The 25,045-nt window shown below is 36.2% G+C and overlaps 1 protein-coding gene across 31 annotated transcripts in view; it reads left to right on the top strand.

Annotated features, from left to right (window-relative positions):
* The window catches only part of NRXN1 (neurexin 1), a 733,302-nt gene that overhangs the window by 306,583 nt on the left and 401,674 nt on the right, over positions 1-25,045 (top strand). For 23 of the 31 annotated variants that reach the window (XM_065058785.1, XM_065058780.1, XM_065058776.1 and 20 more), the window contains 3 exons: positions 3,108-3,491; positions 11,455-11,658; positions 13,791-13,817. In XM_065058785.1, coding sequence (XP_064914857.1) covers positions 3,108-3,491; positions 11,455-11,658; positions 13,791-13,817 — 615 coding nt within the window. The remainder of the gene's footprint in view (positions 1-3,107; positions 3,492-11,454; positions 11,659-13,790; positions 13,818-25,045) is intronic. The other 8 variants (XM_065058802.1, XM_065058801.1, XM_065058799.1 and 5 more) reach the window with 1 other exon arrangement.

The raw sequence follows: 25,045 nt of genomic DNA, 5'->3' as shown, positions 1-25,045 counted from the left end.
GGTTAGCTTGGTAACTCATAGCATGAAAATCTTGGTGTCCAGGCATGCGTTTTCTCCTGTTAGCTAGGCTAATGCCTGTTTGTATTCTAGCCATAGTTCTTGCTCTTGACAGTGTGCTACGTGATATTTTGGTCAAGCTCCTACATAACAGCTGAGCTAGAGTGAGTTATTAAAGCTTTGAATCTTCTACAGGTGCTGTTCGACTTGGTGTAGCTCTCAACAAAAAAGATTAAATAAAGCTAACTAGCATTTTTTTGATCAAGGGTAACACACACAGTATGTAGGTCAATTGAAGTGTCATGGATATGTCCAGCAGTAAATTGGAGAAAGTCGAGCTGGGTAATAGGGGTTCCATGGACTTAGAAAACATGTAAAAGATGCAGAGAAGAGTTGTTGCCTGTTATGTTTTTCTACACAAAGTCATTAGATGTTATGGTCACGCTAAGATTTCAGAGGGCTTCTCCAAAGGAGTATTTTATGTGGTGATCTACTGTTTCCTTTATCATTCACCTTTCTCAGCCTTCTGTGCGAGTAAAACTTAGATTTTGAACCAGCATATTAATGTCACAGCTATACTGGCTGAGATTTACCTGTTTCTTCCTCTGTACTGAAAGTCATGAAGACTTAGTTGGTTTATTTTTCAGTAGAAATGGAGCCCTAGATGTCTTCTAGCATCATGGATGGCTTGAACACACAAGTGTCTTTGTCCAGCAGAAAACAGCACTGTGCAAATGCATGAGCTTGAGGTTGGAGGCTGAAGCTGAGTTAATGTATGTTGTTACAAGTGCTGCCTGAACACAGGTTTAAAGCATTTGGTCCTAAATTAGCCTGTAGAGCAAGCAACAATAGCAGTAAGAAATACTGTGAGCACAAATGTGATTTATATTTACAGATTTTTTTCTCTCTTTTTTTTTTTTTCTTTTTTTAGAATGAGAAATTATCTATTGTCTGTCAGCAGTCCTTCTTGATACCCAGGATGCTCTCACCAAAGTTAGCTGTCTTGGTTTAAGAGGTCATTCGGAAGTGTCCTTGTTTGAAACAGCTGATCAAAGCTCAAAATGTTTATGCTTGTATGCCTAAGGTCAAATCTACAGCAAGTGTTCCATACGAGGGCTAAGTTTTGCTTCAAGAATCTGAGCGGCAATGCAAATATTTAGAGTTAGCAAAATATAATAGTTTTATCAGTTTTAAACAGGTGGAGGTTAGGAAGGAAAAGGATGTTGGTTTGACTTGCCTATTTTTTACAGCTCAGACTGGAAGTTCACTGTACATCTATGTGATTATTCAGCTGAGACAGAAAACATTTCTGATAATATACACAAGAGAAAACTGACCACATTCTCAAACATTCTTCAAACATGCTCATAAAGATGCACAAAGGCGGCTATGCAAACCTTTGTTTTATCCTTTTAGATTTCTTCTGATAGTACTGAGACTGTAGTTTTAGTAGTGTCCATCCCTTCTAAAATCCATACGCCTCAAGCGTCACATGGGGGTTGAATCTCCTGAGATGTCTATCCCAAAGAGCTTTTACTAGTTGAAGTTAACCTATTGAACCAGCAAAAGAACAAACAAAATATGTAGCTCCCACAGGACCCCTCTTCATTGCTTAAAGACAAGCCTGAATTTTAGGATATATCCAAGTAAAAGAATGATCTTTTTCGGACCTGCCTTTCTTTACTTAAAACTCACATTTTAGTATTTATGCTATAAAAGTTCTGAATTTATTATTCTCATGCACCACTCCCAGGACAGTGGGAGTTTTTTTGGTAATCACTGTTATCTTCTGAGATCTGTGTCATGCTGACAGTGGAAATAGTGAATCATATTAGGTTTATATATATATATGAGATAAATACATTCTGGTAAATGTGTTTCTTCAGTGTCATAATACACTTTTAATAGTGTGTTCGGTGGATAAGTGTTGCATAATGTGGCTGGTACATTATAATAATCTAGTGACCTATATAATGTTTTGATTTATATTTTGCTTGCTTTTGCACCCATAGAGAGTGGTAAAGAGTCACTTCTGTGAAGATCTACATGAAGATTCTTTTTAAAGTGATTTTAGTTGTTTTACTTTTTTGTTAACTTTTTTAAACTTTTTTTTTTACTTTGTTTAATGGTTAGACTCAATGATCTTGAGGATCTCTTCCAGCCTAAATGACTCTATGATTCTACTTAGTAAATAAAATTAAATTGGGTTAACATAAGTATATTCTGTGACTTCATGTACTAAATTTGGCTTTCTACCTGTTTAAATTGTAAAAAACTTGATACCTCATTACTTTTAAACAGTACAAAAAAGAGGATCTTTACAGTTGATTACAATTTGCTTTGACACTTCATAGAAGCAGAACTTTATTTTAGGCTTAATTTTGTTTGTTTACTTTTTAAACTTAAATAGAAAATATACTTCTGATTTTCTGCGGTTCTATATATGTCCTCTCCATCTCTTTGTAACATGTACACATTTTGAGGTAAGTGTCAGAGGCATTGATTTTTCCCTCTAGGAGCACATCACTATCTTCTCAATAATTGCCTGCCTGGCAGCTGATGAGAGTATTTTCCTTCTGCACTTAAAGAAAAAAGTCTCATCCATGCCCACTAAAAGTGGGTGAATCTCTTAAAATACTGTGTCTTTGGATCCAAGCCAAAGACGCAGATTTACCGCCCAGGTTGCATCCTATCAATGCAACCTCAACCTTAATGCTTTGAAGTACAGATGAGGTAGCGAAGAGAATTGTTGTTACTGTTGTTGCGCAAGCAGGATATTTCTGAAAATAACTCTGAAATGCATTACCCCTAACCCTACAAGATTGGTAAGGTGATTTTGACCTTTTTTTTTTAAATATATATATTGTGACCATGCAGTATAGTGTGTAAATGTTTTTACGTTGTTTACTTCCTGACAGCGTTTGTACTGCATCATAATTAAAATAATGAAGTATATCTATTATTATATAGCTGTAAAAATAGAAAACCTATTTTTCATTAATAGATATTTGCAGGAGCTAATGTGACATGTAGATTAATGAGTAAAATGACAGTACCAAAATCTTATAAATATCCTGAAAATCATATATTTTGTTGTCTTTTTTTCACAGGGACCATATCTGTGAACACATTACGTACACCATATACTGCACCAGGGGAAAGTGAAATCCTTGACTTGGATGATGACTTGTATCTTGGAGGCTTACCAGAAAATAAAGCAGGCCTCATCTTCCCAACAGAGGTGTGGACAGCACTTCTCAATTACGGATACGTCGGCTGCATTAGAGATTTATTTATTGATGGTCAAAGCAAAGATATTCGACAGATGGCTGAAATTCAAAGTACAGCTGGAGTAAAACCCTCATGCTCAAGAGAAACTGCAAAACCTTGCCTTAGCAACCCCTGTAAAAACAATGGTGTATGCAGGGATGGGTGGAACAGATATGTTTGTGATTGCTCTGGCACAGGGTACCTTGGCAAATCGTGCGAAAGAGGTAGGTTCCATGAGATGCCTGCATTTCTACTTTATAGAATCCTGCACAATGATTTAAAAGGTGATTTGGAAATATTTCATGAGGCAGAAAAAGCATCTTTGGTTTCACTTGACGTGATATGAACCCCTGCTCTAGATGGAAAGCAGTAACTTCAGAGGAAAGACCTTAGGGGAGTTTCTAAGATGCATGAGGAAATATTAGTTGACTATGACAGAGTCACTGCTGCTAAATGTCTCTTAGAGAATGTCCCCTTTTGTTTCTCATCATGTGTTGCTGAGTTCTGAAATGCTTTGTGAAAGTAATTTCAATTATTATGGCATTACTAAATGGTCACAATTCTAATTCCAAACTCAGGTCTTGTTTTTTGCCTATTTATGTCAATACCACTGTGTAATCAAATTTACTTTTGAATTCCACAGTATCATGTAAACCCATGGCCAAAACTTCAGACATAAGTCAAAGCAAAATAATCAGTGTAGAAATCAATATTTACTTAACTTGTGTTTTAAAGACTGTAGTACCCAAGGAAACAGTTTCTGCTTATCTTAAATCACTGAGTATCCCTCTAGCTTAGGAAAGGTAAGTATAAAGTTGACAAACCCCATTTAATTGAAAAGGTGGATAGTGGCAAGGAAGATAGTTCTTGAATTTACAGGAAGAAAACTCTGTAATTTATTTAAAATTGCAGAGTATGCTAATAAATTTTTTAATATAAGTAGGAAAACAATAAAAACCCCTTCGTTAATATTTAGGTGTTTATTTTTATTCTCATTGGAATAGGAATGTTTCAATGACAGTAGTTGTATTTTTTTATTTCAAAATTGACACAGTACTGTTTCTCTTCAAGCTGAAATCTGTTGACTATGAATGTAAGTTCTTTCCTTCTAGTTTGTTTCATTTTTCCAGTTAGTAAGATAAAACAAAAATGTATTCTTTCAAATAAAAACTGGATGAATGTAAATAGACACGTGCATTTATGTGGAATTATTACCATCATATTATTAGTACTTGGAATCAGATTCTCAGTTTCTTCTGTTTTTTTTCTGCCTTTTTGAACATATATGCCTTTGGCTCATGGCCAGTTATTACAAGATCTCCAGATTGTCCTGTTACTGCTGGAGCGAAGCTGGCAGAGGGCATAACCGAGCTGTCTGATGCATTACAAAAGCCTTCAGTTAAGCATGTCTGGTGTACCACCCTGTGGCAAAATTCTGCTATTACATATGGCAGAAGTAAAAATAGGATTTGAATTTTTCAACTTGAGAACTAGGAAACATGCATTAGAAATTAAAAAAAAAAACATGCAGATCTGCAAAGAACTTAAAAGCAGGCTTGTTCATAGCAGTTTCTCATAAATATATTTGACATTTTGTATAGAAACCTTTGTCTTTTTTTATTTCTCCTACTTTATTGCCAGCTGTCTTCCAATATAGAGCTTGATTGTCCCAGTGCATTCCCTTACTGGGAATGGTGGCACTATGGTGGTGGTGTTGGCTTCTCTAGAATGGTATTTGGTTCTTGTCCAACAGAAATATGTGTGACAGTTCAGACAGGATGGCATCAGTTCCTGCTCTTGGGTTGCCCTCTCCAGAGCAAACCACACTGAAATGAGATGTCCTTCCAGTAATATTCATATCTCCATTGGTCATGCATTAATAAGACTATAGCTTTTGGGACTCTGAAAGAGACATGATGGCATCCTACCACACAGTTGTTGTAACCACTTACCCATGTGCAGTAACTGATAAACTTTTATATTTGATGATGTAAACAACACAGCTATAATTGTTCAACCTATTTTATTTAATAAAATAGGAAAATGTTCATTTCAACAAACAATATGGTTTCACAAAGCAGATAAATCATTAGAATATACTACTGGACATTAAATAGCTGGTGTATTTTACTTACAAGTTAAGTGATTAAGGTATCTTCAGTAAACAAAAACATGTAGCTACTTTTTAGTCTTTTTAGTACCATTATTTGTATTTCATGCTATTTCTCCAAAAATAGGAGTTCTAACATCCGTATCTGGAAGTATCATGTACAATACAGTATTTGAAATAGTTTTGGTCAGCTAACCAGTGGACAAAAAAACATGGAACACAATTTTAGTTTCAGTATACTTAATTTTTTTTTTTTTTTTAATATCCATGGGCTTTTTATCGTGTTTCAAGTTATTCCTGATTTTCAGCAAGGTTAAACATCAGTATAATCTGTAGATTGGCTTTAGTAGATTATGGAAACTACAGCAGATGGATGGACAGATGTCACAGCAATATCATTTGGCTTTCTAGCTTACTTTGATTGTGGATCACAATATGTGACTGTCTCTCAGCAAAGCCTTTTGCAGGTGTATACTTTTGACTGGATGACCGGGAACAATGCACACGAGTAAATTAATCAGTGATAAGAAAAAGTACGCATGCCAAGAAAGATTTATCAAAGTGACATTTTTGAGGAGAAAATGCATGTAAGTTAGAGTATTTGCATATAGATATCCACATTGTGCATGCACACACACTTGTGCACACACACATATACATTAAAGAAAGAAATAATGCAAAGAATAAAAGCTATATCTCTGGATGCTTTACAATTTAAAACAAAAAGAAAAATACAGGTGATATGATAGTAGATAGTATGAAGAAGATTGTCTTCAGAATAGTAATTCCATTTCTGACTTAAATTAACTAATTGGTCCTATGTGTTAAAGTTCCAGTACCTTTACAGTGTGGCTTAGGACCTCAGTCCTGAAATAATACCAGTGTCGGAACGGGGAGGAATCTTTTGAACTTCTCTTAATGTGTTACCTAGTCACTAACCGCATATCAATAATTGTTTCCATCACATTGATGAAAACATTCCTTATGATTGACCAAGGCTGAAGCTTTGGACCCAGATGGATTGAAGTAGCTGCTGTAGCAAACAGACAGCGCTGAGCTGAGTGTGCACCTGAGAGTGGAACAAGACCTAAGAGTCTGGATTTGAATCAATAGGCATTGATATACTTGAGTACTCACACAAATTATAAGGAGTAAAATCATATATATTACTCAAGTGTTTTCAAGGCAGGATATTGTTGCGCTACTTACACTGGTAAATAAAACGTGGCCAGAGAGCAAACTTCCATACCTGATTATTGATGATCCAGATCATTCACAGACTTCCTGGCACAATTCTGGACTGTATCGTCTGTCACCTTCTGGGCAAAGTTTGTGTGTGATTTTGGAGACAGCAGGCACACAGGGGGATTTCATGCTTTAAAAATGGCCCTGTGGGCAGCAACACACTCCTCATATTGTTACAGAAACTTTGAAACTGAAAAAGCAGTTATTTATATATATATATATATATATATATATATAAGAAGGAAGAGCATGCAGCTCTGGAGAGTTCAATCAGAAACGGAACCCTTCAGCTTTTTTTGCCCCCCCCCCCCCTTCCTTTTTAAATTTTTTTTATTTTTTTTTACTTTTATTTTGGGTGTTTTGTTTGGTTGTTTTTTGGCACAGGAACAGCAAGGGGTTTTACTTGTCAGGTTTATAAAAATATTGAAGAAAGAATGTATAAAATAATTTTTATAAATCTCTGAATGATATATTACTTAATATTTCTTCTTTATAGCTCTACTGCATGCACTTATTTGCTGCCATAAAAAAATTGTCAGTGATGTTTTATAAGGATTTTCTGCTATTTTTCTTTTCAATGCTATATTTCCAACATTAAGTGGTAGTAAAATTATTCCCTGCCATGGAGACTCTGATTCTTTTAATGAATAGCACATTCTGAGCTAAACTTATGGTCTATTAGCATTTAATCTAATAATGAAGTGGAAACTGAACAAGAGAGAAAAGGCTTTCTGCCAACACTTATGTGAGAACAGGTAGCAGTGTAGATCTCAAAGACAGACAAGACACACACACCTTTGGAATTAGTTGGTTCAACACAAAAAAGTAAAAGAGGCAAAAATGAATGTATACTTTTAGCCAAAACCTTAATTTGAGGTCTGCATAACTGGTGTAACCCCCACTGCCTCTCGTCATTCAGATCACCACTTCACTGACCAGGTCTTGCAGATTAACAATCCGTTCAGGACAACCAAAGTAACTGCAGGATGGAAACAATTCCGTTAAACTACTGAAGCAATCTCTAGTTCTAACAAAGTCAAACCAGAACAAGCCCTTCCCGTTTCATCCTGAAAACTGTTTTTTCCTGCTATCTAAAAACCGAAGTTCTCTGTTAATGTATGCCACCAAGCATAATGATGGGTGACAAGGCATTTGCCGGAAAGAACTACAAGACACCAGTAGGGGAAGAGGGAGCTCCTGCTGCTGTCAAAGGTCTCATAAAAGTATGACTAGATGCCTTCTGTCCAGCCAAGACCAACAGGCCATGGAAATTTGCAGAGCTGGGAGCAATGGTTAGTCAAGTGGAAGAGATGCTGAGTTGATAGATGATTCAGGTGGCAAAACCCAGCTTGCTGTCCTTAGAGAGGTGTATAATATTGATAAAGTATCATTCAACCTTCTTAATATAGTGATCTTTTAATAATGGTTTAACAACAAAAGTTTTTCCTAATAACACTTGTACCAGCAGACCCATTTCAAGTGAGTAAACTGAAGATAGCTGTGCTTTTGTTTTTGGAAAATATACTGTCTCCGATCTTCAGTTAGGGGTCTCAGGGCAGTGCTAAATCTTCTTTGATCACATCATCCCTGCTTCCTGCAAGTTTTGGGTGTGTGTTTGTTTCAGATTTGTTTTTTGTTTTGTTTTGGTTTTTTGTGATACCTTTGTGTTTAGAAAGGCTTGGAACTCCCCATATTGAAAGGAGCTAGTTGACATGAGAGGGTTTTCTCATTGCCCCAGAGCTTTTAAGTCATTTGGTCTTCTGTTCAGTCTCCTTGGTCTGTTCTTGGAACATCTGTTTCCAAAATAACTGGCACAGTATGGTTTAGGAGGATTGAGTATCTAATCACATCAGTTCTGTTCACCATGATGTTAAATACTCACAGGTCATCTCTGATTACATTAAGACAGTTGCTTCTCTAATTTTTCTGCAATTTTCTAAAAGAATGCATAATTATAAGAAAACCAGCAAACAGTACCAATGCTGATTTATTAGTAGCAGACCTCTGGTGTTGTTGAATGATGTTCATCCTATAACAACTGATTTTGCTCTGTTTATGAAACCCCTGAATAGTATGAATGGGTCTTTTTTAATGGACAACATAAAATACCTTTTATTTTCTCTTACATTAGCATGCAACTTTTATGCCACACTTCTTTAGTTACCTAAATCGTGTTTACATTGATTAAGGTCTTGGGAGCTTTTAATGCACAGACTAGACAGCTAGAACATACAGGAATGAGCTGTAAGACCTTGCTGGCCCTTCCCCCTGTCCAGAACAAAACAAAACAAAAAACCCAAAACCCACAACAAACAGGTTTTTTTTGTTTTTTTTAAAGGCAAAAAATAATTTTTAAAAATACGTATCACTTCCAACTGAAAACTCTTTTACTTTAAGTCTCTTATCAGGATGGTGTGAGTTAAATATTTAATCTGCTTGACAGAAAAAAAATTAGATTTAGCACATACGGAAAACATTACCTGCAGGTTAGAAATCATCAAACCTATACATGTATTCTTCTAACCTGTTATGTCTAATGACTTTCATGCCAGTATTAGTAATCTCTTTTTTCGAACATCAAACTGTCTTTTTTCAAATTTGTATTGTGAAAATCTGGAATTATTAATGAATATGCCATCTATCATTCTTGCCTCCAACGTGCTCACAGAGTTAGTGAAACATTTTGTCCTTCCGTGGACCATTTATGCTGGAATCTTGAAGATCTTATCTGTCTTTAACAGTATACAAGATATACAATGGAAAAGGATTTGACATTGGATATTTTTAAAAAATATTCTAACTCTGCTTTAGTTATGTTATTGATTAAACATAGAATCAGGTAGTTATCAGTCATTGAAAATATTATTGCATGTGGGACCACACTACGACTTTGCTCTAGATCATAGAATCATAGAATAGTTCGGTTTGGAAGGGACCTTCAAAGGTCATCCAGTCCAACCCCCTGCAATGAGCAGGGACATCTTCAACCAAATCAGGTTGCTCAGAGCCCCGTCCAGCTTGGCCTTGAATGTCTCCAGGAATGGGGCATCTACCACTGCTCTGGGCAACCTGTGCCAGTGTTTCACCACCCTCATTATAAAAAAATTATTCCTCATGTCTAGACTGAATCTCCCCTCTTTTAGTTTATTACCCCTTGTCCCATTGTAATACTGCAGCAAACTGAAGCATTGAGAAGCTTCACTTAATATTCTCTGCTGTCTTCTCTTTCTGCTTGTTGCTCTTTTGGCCTGTTATTGGGCAAGTAGCTGATATTTTTTTCAGTGAGTTGAACTACTGTCACAACTGCGTCTTTTTTAAAGAAAGATTGTATAGCATCTTGTTTAGACCTCATCATTTTATACTTCAAGAATTTTTGAGACCAAGAGTTTTGGGGTGGGTTAAAGAATGTAGGAGACACATGGAAGAAGTTAAAAGGTCTCTAGTGAATTACTGGTAGGTAAACAATCAGATATGCAGGTAAACAATCAGATATGCATAAAACAGGGCACATTCAGATAGTATATTTTGCCATTCAGGTAGTGTTTTAGTTGTGTAGTATGGTTAATTTTGCATGTTACTGCCAAGCCTACTGACATTTCTCATGGTCTGTCCACTGACTGCTGGCTTGGGGCAGCAAGTGAGTTGCTCACTCACCCTGATCACAGAATCACAGAATGTCAGGGATTGGAAGGGACCTCGAAAGATCATCCAGTCCAATCCCCCTGCCAGAGCAGGAACACCTACATGAGGTTACACAAGAAGGTGTCCATGCAGGTCTTGAATGCCTCCAGATTAGGAGATTCCACAACCTCCCTGAGTAGCCTATGCCACTGTCCATGAGCTGAAGAGCCATTTCCAAAGGCTATGGTTGTTAACTGACTGCAATGCTTGCTCCTCCTGCAAAAAAAAAAGGATGTCCTAATATGTTTTAGAAATATATGTGTCCTTTGCTTTCTAGGAACTGCTGGGCCTCCCTGTGAGCAGAAATGGTCGATCTGCTGCCTTTCTTGTTACCAGCCTGAAGGCTGGGAAAAGACTTGTGGCTGGTTGCTCTGGGCTCTAACACGCTGTGACCGCTCTGTGCCAGAGCCACTCACTGGGAGGGTTTTCTGGAATGTCTGAAAGTGACAGTTATTTGCTTGTCTCAGGGTTTTTAAGATCTTACCCTCAATATGCCAAGTCCAGTCGTGATCCTCTTGTTGAGGCTGTCGTAGTGTTTGTATGCACGTTTTTGATTCTATCATACTGTAGTCATTGTGGTCACGAAGCAATCTGTGCTCTGTCCAAACCACGCTGGGGATATTTACCCCTTTCAGGTTGCTTTTTGCTAACTGGATGATAATTGTAACTGTGGTAGTAGCAATTCTGAGAAGTTTATACATAAAGAGTCCTAAGATAATATAATGTAGGTGGATGATTATCAGATGTGATGTTTTAATAGGCTGTTAGGTTTACCTGAATAGCTTTCACTGGCTTTGACCTACTTTGAGTAGTATAGGCCTAGTCTTGCAGGCATTTCTGTACATGTGATTTTACTCATCTGCGTGAAGATGAATATGTGAATGGCTGGTTCATTAAAAGAACAATTTAGTTTCTTTATAAAGCACTAAAATATGCCTCTTAAAAAACAAACAAAGAAAAAAAAACCCAACACACTAAGAAAAAAACCAAACCCAACTTTCCTTATGTATCCCAGTAAATAAATGTGATGTGTATTATGTAATTTCTCTGTGTCATACTGAGTTCATGTATTTTTACCCTCTTCTCTTTGAGCAATTTCAGTAAATACAATATAAGTTTTTAGTAACTGATTTTCTCCTTTATGTTTTCAGAGGCAACAATTTTAAGTTATGATGGAAGTATGTTTATGAAAATACAACTCCCTGTTGTTATGCATACAGAGGCCGAAGATGTTTCCTTACGGTTCAGGTCCCAGCGAGCTTATGGGATTTTAATGGCAACCACTTCTAGAGAATCTGCAGATACCCTTCGTTTAGAGTTGGATGCAGGACGAGTTAAACTGACGGTCAACCTAGGTAACAAACTTTTGCTTCAGGAAATTAACATCTTCTTTACATTTTTCTTTTTGCTTGCAAACATTTATGAAACAGCCTGTTTTAACATTAAAAGTAAGCTGAAATGATATATAAACACGTCAATGCAACATTTGCGTATGTACATACACAAATACATGCTCATTATTATACTTTATTTTGTTTTCTTTTGCATTTTTGTATTCTTTATATAGTCTTAACATATTCCATAAAAATATTTTTGTACTATTGTGTATTCTAAAAAGAGAAGACTAGTTCATCAGTGGTGTTTTTGGACTAAATTATTATTCTCCACAAGTTCTTCACAGTAGCAACTCCACAGTTTAAAAGTGCAAGTAAAAACAACATGTGTGTAGGTCATATTAGTTTTACCTCCACCAGTTATGTACAACATATAAATGTATCAAAGAATTTTTAGATTTAACAATGAAAATGTTGCAATTAAATATTCACACTGATGGATTTCTTGGTCTCCTCTTTTTAGGTGTCAAATCTATAGTAAGTCCATCTCCTCTTTTCTTTTTTTTTTAAACAATTCTGTAGTGGTATTTTTGTAGTATCGAACGATAACACAACCCTTCAATGCCCAAAGACTGCGGCCCTCAGCAAACAGCCATGTGAACATGAGAGGCACAAGCCCTTTTACAGAAAAAAAAAAAAAAAAAAATTTGGTTTCCTAGTTCGAAATATGATGGACAAAACGTTAGGAAATGGTTTCCACTAGTTTTAAAAAAAGTAAATAAAGTGCTTCTGCTGTGCTTATGGTTAAATCAAAGTCAGGACCAGAAGGAGAACAGCAGTACAGTCAGGAAAATGCACATGTAGTGTAGTAATTTCCATTCAGTGGAATGCTATTTATAAGGCAATTAGGTCCTTTATTGTTTTAATCACATATAAAATGAGACAGAGGGGAGAGGAATCGCCTAACCCTCCACTTCATCAGGGTGTTGCCCACAGACACACTGCCCTGGTGTCTAGATTTCGGATGGGAGAAGGAGAAGCGAAAGGTTTGGGGTTTACTCATCTCTCGGAATTCCCCCTAGTGCGGAGCCGGGGCTGCCGCTGGCTGCTCGCTGCCCCCCCCCAGAGCCCTTTCTGCAAAAGGGGATGTGCAGGTGCTGGTCCTTGGCTGTTTGCAACCACTTTTCTGATGCGGTTGACGACACATGACAAACTCAGCTATATGGAAACAAAATCTAGGTATATACGTTCCTCAAAGGTATAAAACGTGTGTAGCTGTACAAACAAAGTAGCATGGTGTAGGTTTTTTTTTTATTATTATTTTTACAGTAATAAATGGGGGTAGCTCAGCAGAGGATCCTGCTGCAGATCAGGTGATTCTCTTTGAATACAGAATACCACCCTCTGTCAGTTTTTTGCCTCCTTCTATAGTTCAAGAAAGCAAATGAATCCGTGCCCTAGCTATATTGTTTCTTCCTCCAATACCCTTTTTTTTTTTTTTTTTTTAATATATATATATTTTTTTTAAGGTCAGGCAAGGAAATAATCTGAAAACAGAGAGGATTCTCTAATTATCAGTGTTTATTTTCTGTATATTAATGTAGCTTTAAATGTACTCACTGTTAATTTCTGAAGTCTATATATTAAGAAAATGTAAACCCACAAAACCTTATTTATAGGCTGGGGGAACTAACTTTCTATTTTACTACTTGGTTTTTGGAGATCAGCCTTTGAGGTATACTATACATTAGTTGTCCAAGATGTCTGATTGTGGCTTGGCTTGCTCTATGACCCATTGTGACGGAGCACTTTCTAATTTTTTTGAGAGAAATTACCTGTTCTTTCACAGATGGGGAGAAAGTTGCAGCCTGCCTCAGCCAAGCATCTTTGACATTTAACCCTGACTTTTCACTTAGATTTGTCACCATGTAGCTTTGTTTGAAATTGGCCATTTTTACCCTATTTGTCGTTTCTATTTATAAAGACTTATCGCAGTATATCTGGGTTATAACAGTATGTAAAGACTGATGATATGGAGTGGCCATATTTGCATGTGTCTGTCCCCGGAAGGGTGGACTGTGATTTTATTGGATGTCTGCAGCTATTACCTTGAAGGATAAATTTTCATTTTTCATCTATTCTTCCCCATCTAGACTGTATCAGGATTAACTGTAATTCCAGTAAGTGCCTATTCAAACTTTTTAAAATGTTATTCCACCATTATAAAATATGCAAACTAGATGAAAAAGATTGTGGACAGCTTGCAAGTGCTTGATAATTTATTAATGAAATGTGATGATTAATTATTGTTGTGTAAAAAGTCATCATATACTCTAGTATGTATTTTTTTGTTCTTCCCATAGGATACAACCTTTAACTAGAATACTAAAAAAGGATATGCTCTACAGGTTGTAAACATACACAAAGAAATAGTGCCTGTAGTACTGTATTATTCTAGATGGACTATTTTATTGAGAGTATCCAGACAATTTTTGCAACAGCATTTCTGATAAGCTGTCACATTTTCCCCTGTGTCCTCCTTCTAGTTTTCTTGACATTTTACCTCCAACTTGTGGTGAGACTGTTGGAACATAATTGTCTGTAGTATTTTACAATCCTCTTAGACAATTAACTGTATTTACTGGCTACTTAGAACAATTGGTTTTGCTAAATCTCTGTTTTGTGGAAAAGCAATGCATTTCAATGAGGACATTATTAAGTCTGAGAATAACCATATTTCTATGATGATTTTTTACACTCTAATCATGTGAGAAACCTTAAATTGAACAATTTTTCTCTGTGATATGCATGTTTATAAAACAGAGGGAAACATTTGCCAGATGAATGGAGTAAATTTTAACTTCTCTGATATTATTTGGATTAAGAGGCTATATTCTGAAAGGAGAAAAAGGACTGTGATTTTATTTTGAGTCTATGGAATTCCTGAATGGTGTCAACAAAATTATTGATAGTAAGTATGGTAGATTTGGGTTGTTTTTTCTTTCCCTTCCCAACAGGTTTTGCAGGCCAGAGGTCTGGCTTTATGCAAATTGAACCAAAGCTAAACAACAAACTACATAGGTAGACTTTGTAGTTGTTAATAGTTTCCCAAAAGACATTAACATAACATCCCATAATAGTTTTATAGTCCACAAAGAAAAACAGGGAACTGCAGTTATTTATAATGTTTTATCTGCTAATAGATTTTGTGACTAAGAACTTAACAAGACAAAAACACAGCACTTTTATTAAGAAGCAAAGTTTTCTGGGGAAAGTTTTTGGTCTAAACTATCCTTAAATCCAGATAGACTTTTCAGGACAATAAAGGGAGTGTTCAAATGTTCGCAGGTACCAAGGCATAAAGATAGCTTCCTCATATTAAAAAAAAAAAGTTATAAAACCAAATATTTCCACTTGCTAAAGATGTCCATGGTCCATTGCCAAAATGGATAAGATCATGAAAAATCTCAGAAACATTCTGTTGGTGTGTCACAGGGCACTAATTTTTGATCATGACAAAGTCCCAATTAGAAAAAAGATTTCCAAGTATAAGACAAGCAGCTTTTTGAGCAGAAATGTCATGAGTTTGCCTGTTGCTTATAAATTCCTTTCTCCTTAGGAAAAGCAATATTGCTTTCTTCTTAACTTCCTTGATAAAATTAGAAATTCCCTCTGAAAAGGGAATCAGTAATAAAGCCACAATACAGTAGATGTTTTGGGTTTTTAATCTCTTTTGGGACAAAATGAGGTGTCAGAAAAATAAAATAAAATTAATTCATTTATAAGCAAGTGTTTGATCAAAAGGGAACCCACAAATACAGAGTATGTAATAAGCCTCAAATTAGAGGACTGTAAACACGAGAAATGTATGTACTGAATTGAATTAGCAGTTACGAGTTTTTCTTCTTCTCATGCAGAAGCAGCATAACCTCTGTACGAAATATCCTTGGTATCAAATGCTCATAAGTTATTTTTCTTTACAGTTTGTTTTTAGCTTTTTTGTTATTAGAAATGAACTCTCATGATTAGTTTCATCTCCCTTTGGTGCTTGTGTACTGAACAGATTTTTGTGAGCTTTCGGTACGGTAAGTACTACAATGCTTTCTTATCAGCACTCACTGTAGTTTTTCAACAACCAGATAATGTTTCATGAGCAATTTCTGTGGTTCAGGTTTCAGATTATGAAGAATTATTGCTCTAAGCAGTCCTTAGAAGACACTTGCTTATTAGACAGTATAATGTTTTTTAGTGGAACACACAGAATTCATTTCAAAGCAACAGCACCCAGAACTCGAGTCTTAATTTGCTAAACACTGTAATACTTCAGTGCCTATCTTTTGGGGTCTACTGAGAGCTGGTTGTATATCAATCTTGATTTTATGTCGATAGAAGTAAATCTTGTTTTCATGTTTGAGAATTTCTTTTTTTCAGACTTTCCAATTTCTGTTGCTTTGAAATTGGTCTTCTTAATATAATTTCACTGTTGGGACTGAAATACTATTTATTATAGCTAGACTAGCAACAGGGTTAAGGTCAAGATGAAGCTGGTTTGAATTTGGAGAGACAGCTTTAAAGAAAATGTAAACCCAAAAATAAACAAAAATTGGTGTTTTCTTGAGAGAAGAAAAGGAAAGTATGAATGTGAGCACCTAATTTCCTACAGTGAATTACAAGCCTAGTGAATAAAATATTGCACCTCCCCTTCCCATTTTCCCTTGAGTGCAGCCTGAAACCTGTCTTCTGCCCACTGCAGATCAAATGACTGGCTGTTGGCCGATCAGAGCTGAGATTTTAGTAGCAATTTCTTTTACACTTTGTCATGAATTTACCTTTAGCTGATGTCCTGTGTTGCAGAAGAGGTGGCATTTTTTGGTCTTCCTTGTTTGAAATGCAGACTTTTTTAGAATTTCAAAACGTTAATCAGATGACAGGTTGTTAAAGAGCTTGTGTCTCATTAATAATATTATGAAGACTGTTCATGCCATTTTTATGGAAGTGCACGGCATACTAAAGTCAAACTATTTTCATTTTGTGCTAGGTTAGAAGATTGGTATCTTTATAAAACCTAACACCACTAGAAATTCTGTATCATGTAAATCAGAAAATACCATTGCTGCAATGTTGGTTTTGTACATCCCGAAATCACTTCATTGTGTTCTTCAGACCTGCAAGTTTACAAAACGAAATTGTCTGCCAGGCAGTGAAATAAATGGTCCTTTCAGACTGCAGGTACATTTAGATCATTGTTGAGACTGACATCAGGAGAAAAGGGAAAAACTCAAGTTATGAGAAGAAATGGCTGCTATAGATTCAGTATTAGTTGTCATAGGCTGAGGAATTCATTAAAAAATAAGACTGAGATGAACAATGTTGGTTCAAATAACACGAGTGTGCAGCATTTCTAGGCTCTAATCATTTTGTAAAAAGAACTCTAGGTTGATTGCTTGTACATTAGAAACAAAATCAATGAGCTAATCCTTTAAAATTGCCTAAGGAGAAATGCTAATAAATTTTTATTTTTTTTTCTGCCCTTTCATAGGGGAAGTAGCTGTTACCTTTCCATTGCAGACTATAAAATACCATTTATAAACATCAGTGAATCCTATTTAATTGAGTGGGATTTTTCTCTAGTATTTCTTAGAGACAGAACTTCATTCCACAAAATTTACTTGGCAGATTGATAACAGGTTTTACTGTCTTGTGAACAAATACAGGTGTACCATATCTCCATATTTTTCACTGCTGCAATATTAAGGCCTACCTTAATTTAAATTCTCTTTTTTCCAGTTTTAATGCTTCCGTAACACTAGCACCTGCAAATTTCCAGATACCTGTAACTCTAGAGGCTCCTGGGTTTTGCATGCAATATACTTTTTTCACAGCCATGTGCAGTCTTGCATGGTATTTAATCTTTTGTGGGATTTTTTGCATGGTTATCATTTCTGAAAAATAGTCTACATTTTACATGACTCAGCAGAGTAGGACTATGGGATTTTTCTTAACTGATACGTTATACAAAGAGTAACGTTGTTTGGTAAATAGCTGGCTCTCATTTCCGGAACGGATGCCTTTATTCAGAATTAAAAGGTACACTATAATATTTTATTGGAATGCTGCTGCGAAAGATTGTTCAACTACTAGAACACGGTGCAGGAGTGATTTAAGTCAGTTCTCCAGTACATGGTTTTGCTTAGGCAAATAATTCATAGAGTAATCCCATTGAATTCAGTTATACTCAAACGTAGGATTGTCACAAGAAATTAATAAGAATTGCAGAATGTTAGGAAGCAGGGAGCAGAGATTACTGTAGCAGGATACAGGTAAACTGTTCCCCAGGGAATGTGTGAACCAGCTTTGCTAGCTGAGTGTCCCCCTTTCCAAATTAGCAACAATTTCCTAAGCTCTTAGGCTTTTCTGTTTGTCCTTCCAGGGAACTGCTCCTTCACTTGTATTTGCATGTGCCCGTCCTTCTGTCTCTTCCTAGTTCTTCATCCATTCCCTATATCCTTTATTTTTTCTCTCATTTTATTTTCGTACTCTTTTTCATTTCTCTATTTTTCCCTGTAATCGTTTAATCTCTTTTCCTTGTTTTGTATGTCCATCCTTTTAAAACTTTGCTTTTCTGCAGATGTACACATTACAGATCATTAAATTATTCTGTTTGCAATATGTAACATCCATTACTGAAGCATTTTTTTCTTGTTAAGGTATCCTGTGAGTACAGAACATGACAAAGAGCTGTGTCAGATTATTGGTAATTAATAGACAAATTATATGTAGTGAAGAACCAAAAATGGTGTTCAGTTACAGCATATTTGCAGTTTGCACATACTTTTTAAGCAGCAGAAAAGCTTAAATAAAGACTATACATCCTATGAAAGCTACTGCTTGTAAAAATGCATTTTGTTGCAAAGTCCAGAGTCTTCCGCTATGCTCTTTTGAATATTGCAAAACCTACTTTGATGATGTGATGAGCATATCACTAATACATTTTAATGTATTAACTTCTCACTATTTGGTGGAAAGAACAAATAGAATATATTATTTGCTCCGTTTTGTCGTTGTTGGCAGTAGAAAATCATTAAAATGGTACAATATTGTAGCTCCCCAATAAAATGTACAATTTTATATTGGACCTGTTTTCTTACACAGCGCTTATGGATTGTGTGAGATGGCTTTGATCTTTTTCTCATTCAGTATGTCTGACAGCCTAATAGAATATGCAAAAGAGCTTTACCATAGAGGACATGTCAGGAGGGTACTTTCACTCCAAGCTCAGTCAGTGACTCCCCTGTGTTTTGGTGTAAAGTTTAAAATAATCAAAATAATTCTTTTAAAGCTTTGGCTACACTTTGCAGATTTAGAACTGGAGGTCATTGGATTCCTTCCTATTCAGCAGTATCACATGATTTCCTGAAAAACAGGGTCTGCTGCTGTGCAACAAACCTGAAAACTTCAGTGGCCGTTTTCAGCCAAGTTCTGATTACAACCTACTGGTTTCTAATAGAACCATCATTGAATCCAATCAAAGGAAACAGGTTGAAAGACATACCAAAAAGGAAAACTGCTTCTTTACTCAGACCATGTCTCACTGGAGTCCTTACAACTTAGTCCTGGAGCTGCACTAACACCATCATGCGTCTGTGTTTTGGGCACTCCATTGTGATGTAGAAAACAGCTAGGCTAGGAAAAGAAGTTTGGGTTTGAAAGCAGAACAGCCTGAATAAGCCTTATCAAGAGAACTAAGTTAGTTACAGGACAGTCCATAAATTATTCTGTACAGTCACAGAAACCAGTAAGGAGACATCCTTCTGATTCCTCATTCTCTGTTAAATACAGGGTGAAAAGAACTGTTGCTGCACATGGTTATGCCATGTAAGCCCATCATATTAATTGGCTTAGTGGAGGTGTGATGGCAAAACCGTTCACCTCTTCCTGCTGTCAGCTTGCCTACCTACTCTGGTGAAAAGTAGAGGGGGTTTCCTCTCACTTTGAACGTGCTTCTGCTCCTTGGGAGCACCTAAGGCAAGGCTTGACTTTTTTATGAAAAGTCATAAATATGCAATACGCTTTCCCAAGATGCTGTTACATGTTAACACTCAAAAATATTTCTAAAAAATTCGTCTCTGCTTCTTGAATGGCAGAAGTGACTTATCCGTGAATGCAAAGGGAACCAGCAGGGCCATTGCTGATCATTTTTCAAGTCCTTTGTAAACCATTCTGTGGGGGTTGTGTTGCAGAATTTCATCTGTGTCTTAAAAATAATTCTTTAAAATTTGTCATTTACTTTTAAAGTTGTGTTGTTCTAGCCGCCGCCTTGTCTGCTGGTCCTGCTCTTCATTGCCTATTGCTTTGCTGCAAGCATGAATGTTTAAGCATCCATGTGGTGAATTTGACTGGAGAAGTGACGCATTAACAGATTTGTTAATTTTAACTTGCTGCAGTTTTCTGAGCAGTTTTGCCACATGACACATATAGATACCTGCTGTAGAATAAAACAGGAGAGAGGGGAAACAGGAACGCTGTGGAGACAGCAGAAAAACAGCCTCTGGTAGAGAGAGCATGAATTCGTCTGATCTACATTGAAGCAAGAATATCCTGGAAAAATACATGTTATTGACAGAAACATCACTTCTTGATGTTGTTAAGGGACAAAACAAAACCCCCAAAAAACAACAAAACACAAACCACCCACAAAACCAAGCAAAAAACCAACCAACCTACCAAAAAAAACCCAACAACTTGAATTAATAAAGGACATATGAACATTTGAATCAACTAGCTAATTATAAAGAAAACTTGAGAAGAGTCTTGCACATGTATAATTTGTCAGTGCCAATGGTGGGGCACCCATAAGTTTCCCTCTACCTCAGGCCTGAATCTGCTTAGCTGGGACATGGGAGAGAATTGTCATATTAACATAACAAACAAAAGCTCAAACCTTCATTAAAGTGAAAATAAGTGCTTTAGATTTTCTGGCTGACCATTTAAGGCTCTGTCATATTTACTTTCTCCCTACTGACAATGCTTTCAAGGTCAGGATTGAAGTCTTTGCTCTATCAGTGCTTCCAGTCTATGTGAAGGACAGCAATAAAATTTATTTCTGTGCCTGCATTCTACTTGCTGCTTATAAAATCTCATCTGTGTTTGCTTTTTCTTAGCTAGCAGAGGGGAAAATTGCCATTAGTCTTCTGGCAGACTGTCAATAAAATATCATTTCAAGTTCTCTTACTAGAAAAAAGATGGGGTTGTTTGTTTGTTTGTTTTTGTTTGGTGTTTTTGTGTGTGGTTTTTTTTGTTGTTGTTGTTTTTGTTTGTTTGTTTTTGTTTTGTTTTGTATGCTCCTTTCCTTTCTTTTCACTCTCTTCATCCATCTTATTTTTGTCTTAAGTCCCACATTCTACTTACGGCACTTTAAAGATATAACTGATTGAACAGGGGCCTCAGCAATCAAATATATATAAGAGTAGTATATCTATAGCTTTCTCAGGGCACAATGGTGTGCTCTGCAACAGCCAAAAACAGTAAAAGAGGCAACAGTAAAAACTTAAACATGTTGTTATTTAAATGAATTTGAAAAGCATGCAATAAAGATAGTTACCCTAATTGGTGGTGAAAAAATCTTTAGGTATACGTTCAGATAAAGACTTGCTTTCTTATCACTACCACATAAATATTTTCAGAAACTTCTTTAAGATTACTGAAAAGTTGTAGACTTTCCAGTTGTGATACTTCAGTGTGTAGTTCAATTTTACAAGGCCAAGTATAGATAGTTGTCAGTTTAGTGTATGTGTGAGTCTATATGAGTCAGGGCCAGGGTGTGGATGTATATCAGCTGTCTCTGAGCACTGATTGATATCCTACCAAGGGGCTACCAGCAGAGCCCAAGGGCATGGCCTGGAGTTGACTGAAGTTGTTTCCTCTGAACCTTCAGCCTGACTCTTAAAGGGGAGTGAGAGGAACAGAAGATCCTCCAGTTACTAAATATGACAAGAGGACTCCTGAAGGGTAGGAAAGAAAAGATTGCTGCAGGCATGTAACCTCTCATTTTACTAAAAGGGACAAAACAGCCTCCAGTATGTGCTAGATCTATAAGAACAGATTATCTTGAATTAATAAATCCTGATTCATATGCAAGGGACTTGGTTGTGTGTAGTATATAGTGGTTCTATCAGATCTTTCATACAAGGACTTTTCAGAAGTAGATTAGACCTTTCTACTATTTTAGTGGGAAAAAGCAGTAGAAAGAAAGTATTTAATGTATAGCAGGTCTTAAATTTATCTAAATTTTATATTTTTCTCAGTTTTTGAGAAGCAAGATGACTTTATCACATTTTAGGACTGGTGATTTAAATTATGCTCACAATTTTTTTGTGAGAGAAAGTGGGTATTACATTCTAATCTTGTGGGGATATTGAGGAGTGATGTTCTAATCAGTAGCAGCAAAGCAATTGCGTACTATTTTATTCTGCAGAAGAATATATAAAAGCTAATGTAACGTCATTTGTATCAGTGAACTGGGCTGCAATGGCAGCCATTTCACAGTAAAGCTCAGCTACCAACTGGTCCCACAGGGATCTCTAATGACATATTAATAAAAGATTGAGAGAAGAGGAGGAACACTGAGATGATAGTATTTGCAGATACAATGAGATTAATTAGGAAAATCAAATGAAATGCTGCATGTGAGGGTTTTCTGAAGGGTTTCAAAACACTGAATGACTGGATAGTTAAATGATAGATGGAATTAAATATCAACATGTACACAGTAATACATACTAGAAAAAGTAACCTTAATTATGCAAGCACAGTGATGGAGTCTATTAGCACTGAGCTGAAGAAATTGTGCAGTCATTGTAAATAGCTCTTGTAAAACAGTTCAGTGGTTAGAAGTGACCAGAAATCCCAAAGGATGTTAGCAGCTATGGGGGAAGTATGAACAGAAAACAGCATTATGCTGTTGTGCAGTCGTATATCCACATCTTCAGTCCTGCATGTGCTTTTAGTTCCTGTTCCTTGTGATGAACTTAAATAGGAAAAATACAGCGCACTGCAACAGGAAGGATTTCAAGCATGGATTGGCTTTCTTATACGGAAGAGCTAGGCAAGCTAGGGAAAAAAAAATACACAGAAAACCCCACACATTATAAAACAAAACCAAATACAAACAAACAAACAAAACAAACTGAGAGAATATTAGTACATTCTTATAAAAATATGATTACACAGCCATAAGAAGCATCAAGAAGTTAATAACTAGTATGAAATTGAAATACATTCAGGACTTTTTGTGATAAGGCAGTTTCTGCAGATCCAGTAGTCCCTAATATGTTAGTCACTGGAAGCTGTGAGAGCTGTGTGAGAGTTGTAATTACTGTACAGGGGCCCTGCTCTTCTTAGCTGCTGTTGAAAGCACAGTGCTGGGCTAGCTGGACATCTGGTCACACCTGGCAAGGCCATCCTTATTTTCCCAAAGAGTTTTTTTTTTGTTTGTTTGGTTGGGTTTATTTATTTATTTAAGTGGAACAAAAGCTTCTAGAAGTTGGCAGTGAATAGTTAGTCCCTTAATATTGCTCCTTTCCTCTCTAAATATCTGTTTCTGGTCATCGTCATAAGCAGAATGCAAAACAATACAGAGCTCGTGTGTACCATTCAGTATAGCAGCTTTCACCTTATGCATCATTTCCCCACTGATTTTGCAGCTTCTTTTCCTAATCATTTTCTCACTAGTTTATACCCTGTATTCAGAGCAAATGGGAAATTTCTAGTGAAAGTATAAATCTGTCATCAGCAGGGTTGTATACAGTCATTCTAAACTTCGTAATCAGGTTCTGTGAAAATTGGAGTATTACCACACAGATGTCAGCAGATGACACACGCCAATATTTCAATAAATTCTAAAAAGAACACCCTTCTTACTTAACTGATAAAACTATTTGAAAAAAACATTAATTAATTTGGCTGGTTCGTATATACTAATTGTTGTGAATAATGTTTTTGACTTAGTACCAAGAGTTTTCTGGCAAGAAATTTTGGTCTGTAGCTCTTTAAAAGGAAAATCATGGTTAGCATTCAGTATTAAGAAAAAATAACAGTAACCCAGCACTGCTCAGTTGATAATGCTTCTAAATTTATACTTGGATTAGAAATCCTGTCAGGCTTCATGTATAAATATCTCTATTCACTTTTCACATTGTTCCTAATTTCATTCTGAGGACTCTGTTTCTAAGTAATGCTGTAGTGGTAGCCATTTGTTAATAGTTTCATGGAAAACATTTAAAAGTGCTTAAATAAAAATCCTATGGAGAAATACTGAAGTCTTGCTATTGTAGTATTAGAGTTTGAAGAGTTTTTTTCAGGTGATAGGGACTTAGGTGGTTTTTTTTTCCAAATAAATCTGTCTAAAAATTTAGTAAAACCTCTGATAGATTAGTTCAGAAAGCATTTATATATACTAAGAACATGTATAGGACTTTTTCTGAATACAGTGGCTTACTGAATCAATGCTGCTGTGCTTGCCTCCAGAACCTTTCAAGGAAAACCAAATAAATTGCCATCTCTCTGCAGGTAGATACTGCTTTTCTGATCAACACATCACATGTTTACAGCTATCCTTATGTCCTAATATATACTTGTAAAGAATTCATGTAACAAGTGTCTGGATTTTTGTGAACAAAATGTGTATGCAGGAGGAAAGCGATAAGAGAGAGGGGAAATATAGAATTGAGATGAGTAACATTTTAATGGTATGTCTGGTTCTCACTAACACAGCCAGTAAGCATTCCAATGGGTCTAACATATGTTGAGCTGAATTGCCAAGTTTCTATCTGTCCCTATGAACAGACCACTTCAGCATTATAAAAAAGTGCAACCAACTTCAGTGTTAGTCACATCAGATAATATTTCTCAGTTTGGTGTGATTAGAACAAAGCTGCTTAGGGAAAGCTTGATTACCTCTTCTTCAATCACAGAAAAAAAAAAAAAAAAAAACAAGGAGAAAAAAAGGTGTACCAAACTACAATTTTGTTGCCATTAAGATTATTCTGATATGGTTATACATTCCTGTTGCTGGAAGTCTGGAATAAATCCCTGCCAAGCAATTATCTTAATCCTGCTAAGCATTAAAATCAGTGGGATCTGACCATAGACAGTATTGAAGAGTACATGGACATAGAGCCTTTGTCTTTTCCGTGTGTAGCTCTATAATGCCAAAGTATAGTTCTCTGCCTATTGCATAAACACTCAGGTACAGAACCTGGTTTCTGAACTATCTGTGGCATTTTTGATGGCCCTTCCTTTACTGCGCTGCAGAAAAAAATGTGAAAGCGTGAATTAGTTTTAGCTGTATGACTATTTCAAAAAGGTGGGCTATTTTATCATTGCTTCACTTCTCCGCAACAAGTCATCA

Source organism: Columba livia, chromosome 3 (assembly GCF_036013475.1).
Source record: "Columba livia isolate bColLiv1 breed racing homer chromosome 3, bColLiv1.pat.W.v2, whole genome shotgun sequence".
Lineage (NCBI taxonomy): Eukaryota > Metazoa > Chordata > Aves > Columbiformes > Columbidae > Columba > Columba livia.
Note: the sequence above shows the minus strand (reverse complement) of the source record. Positions and strands in the feature narration are given on the sequence as shown.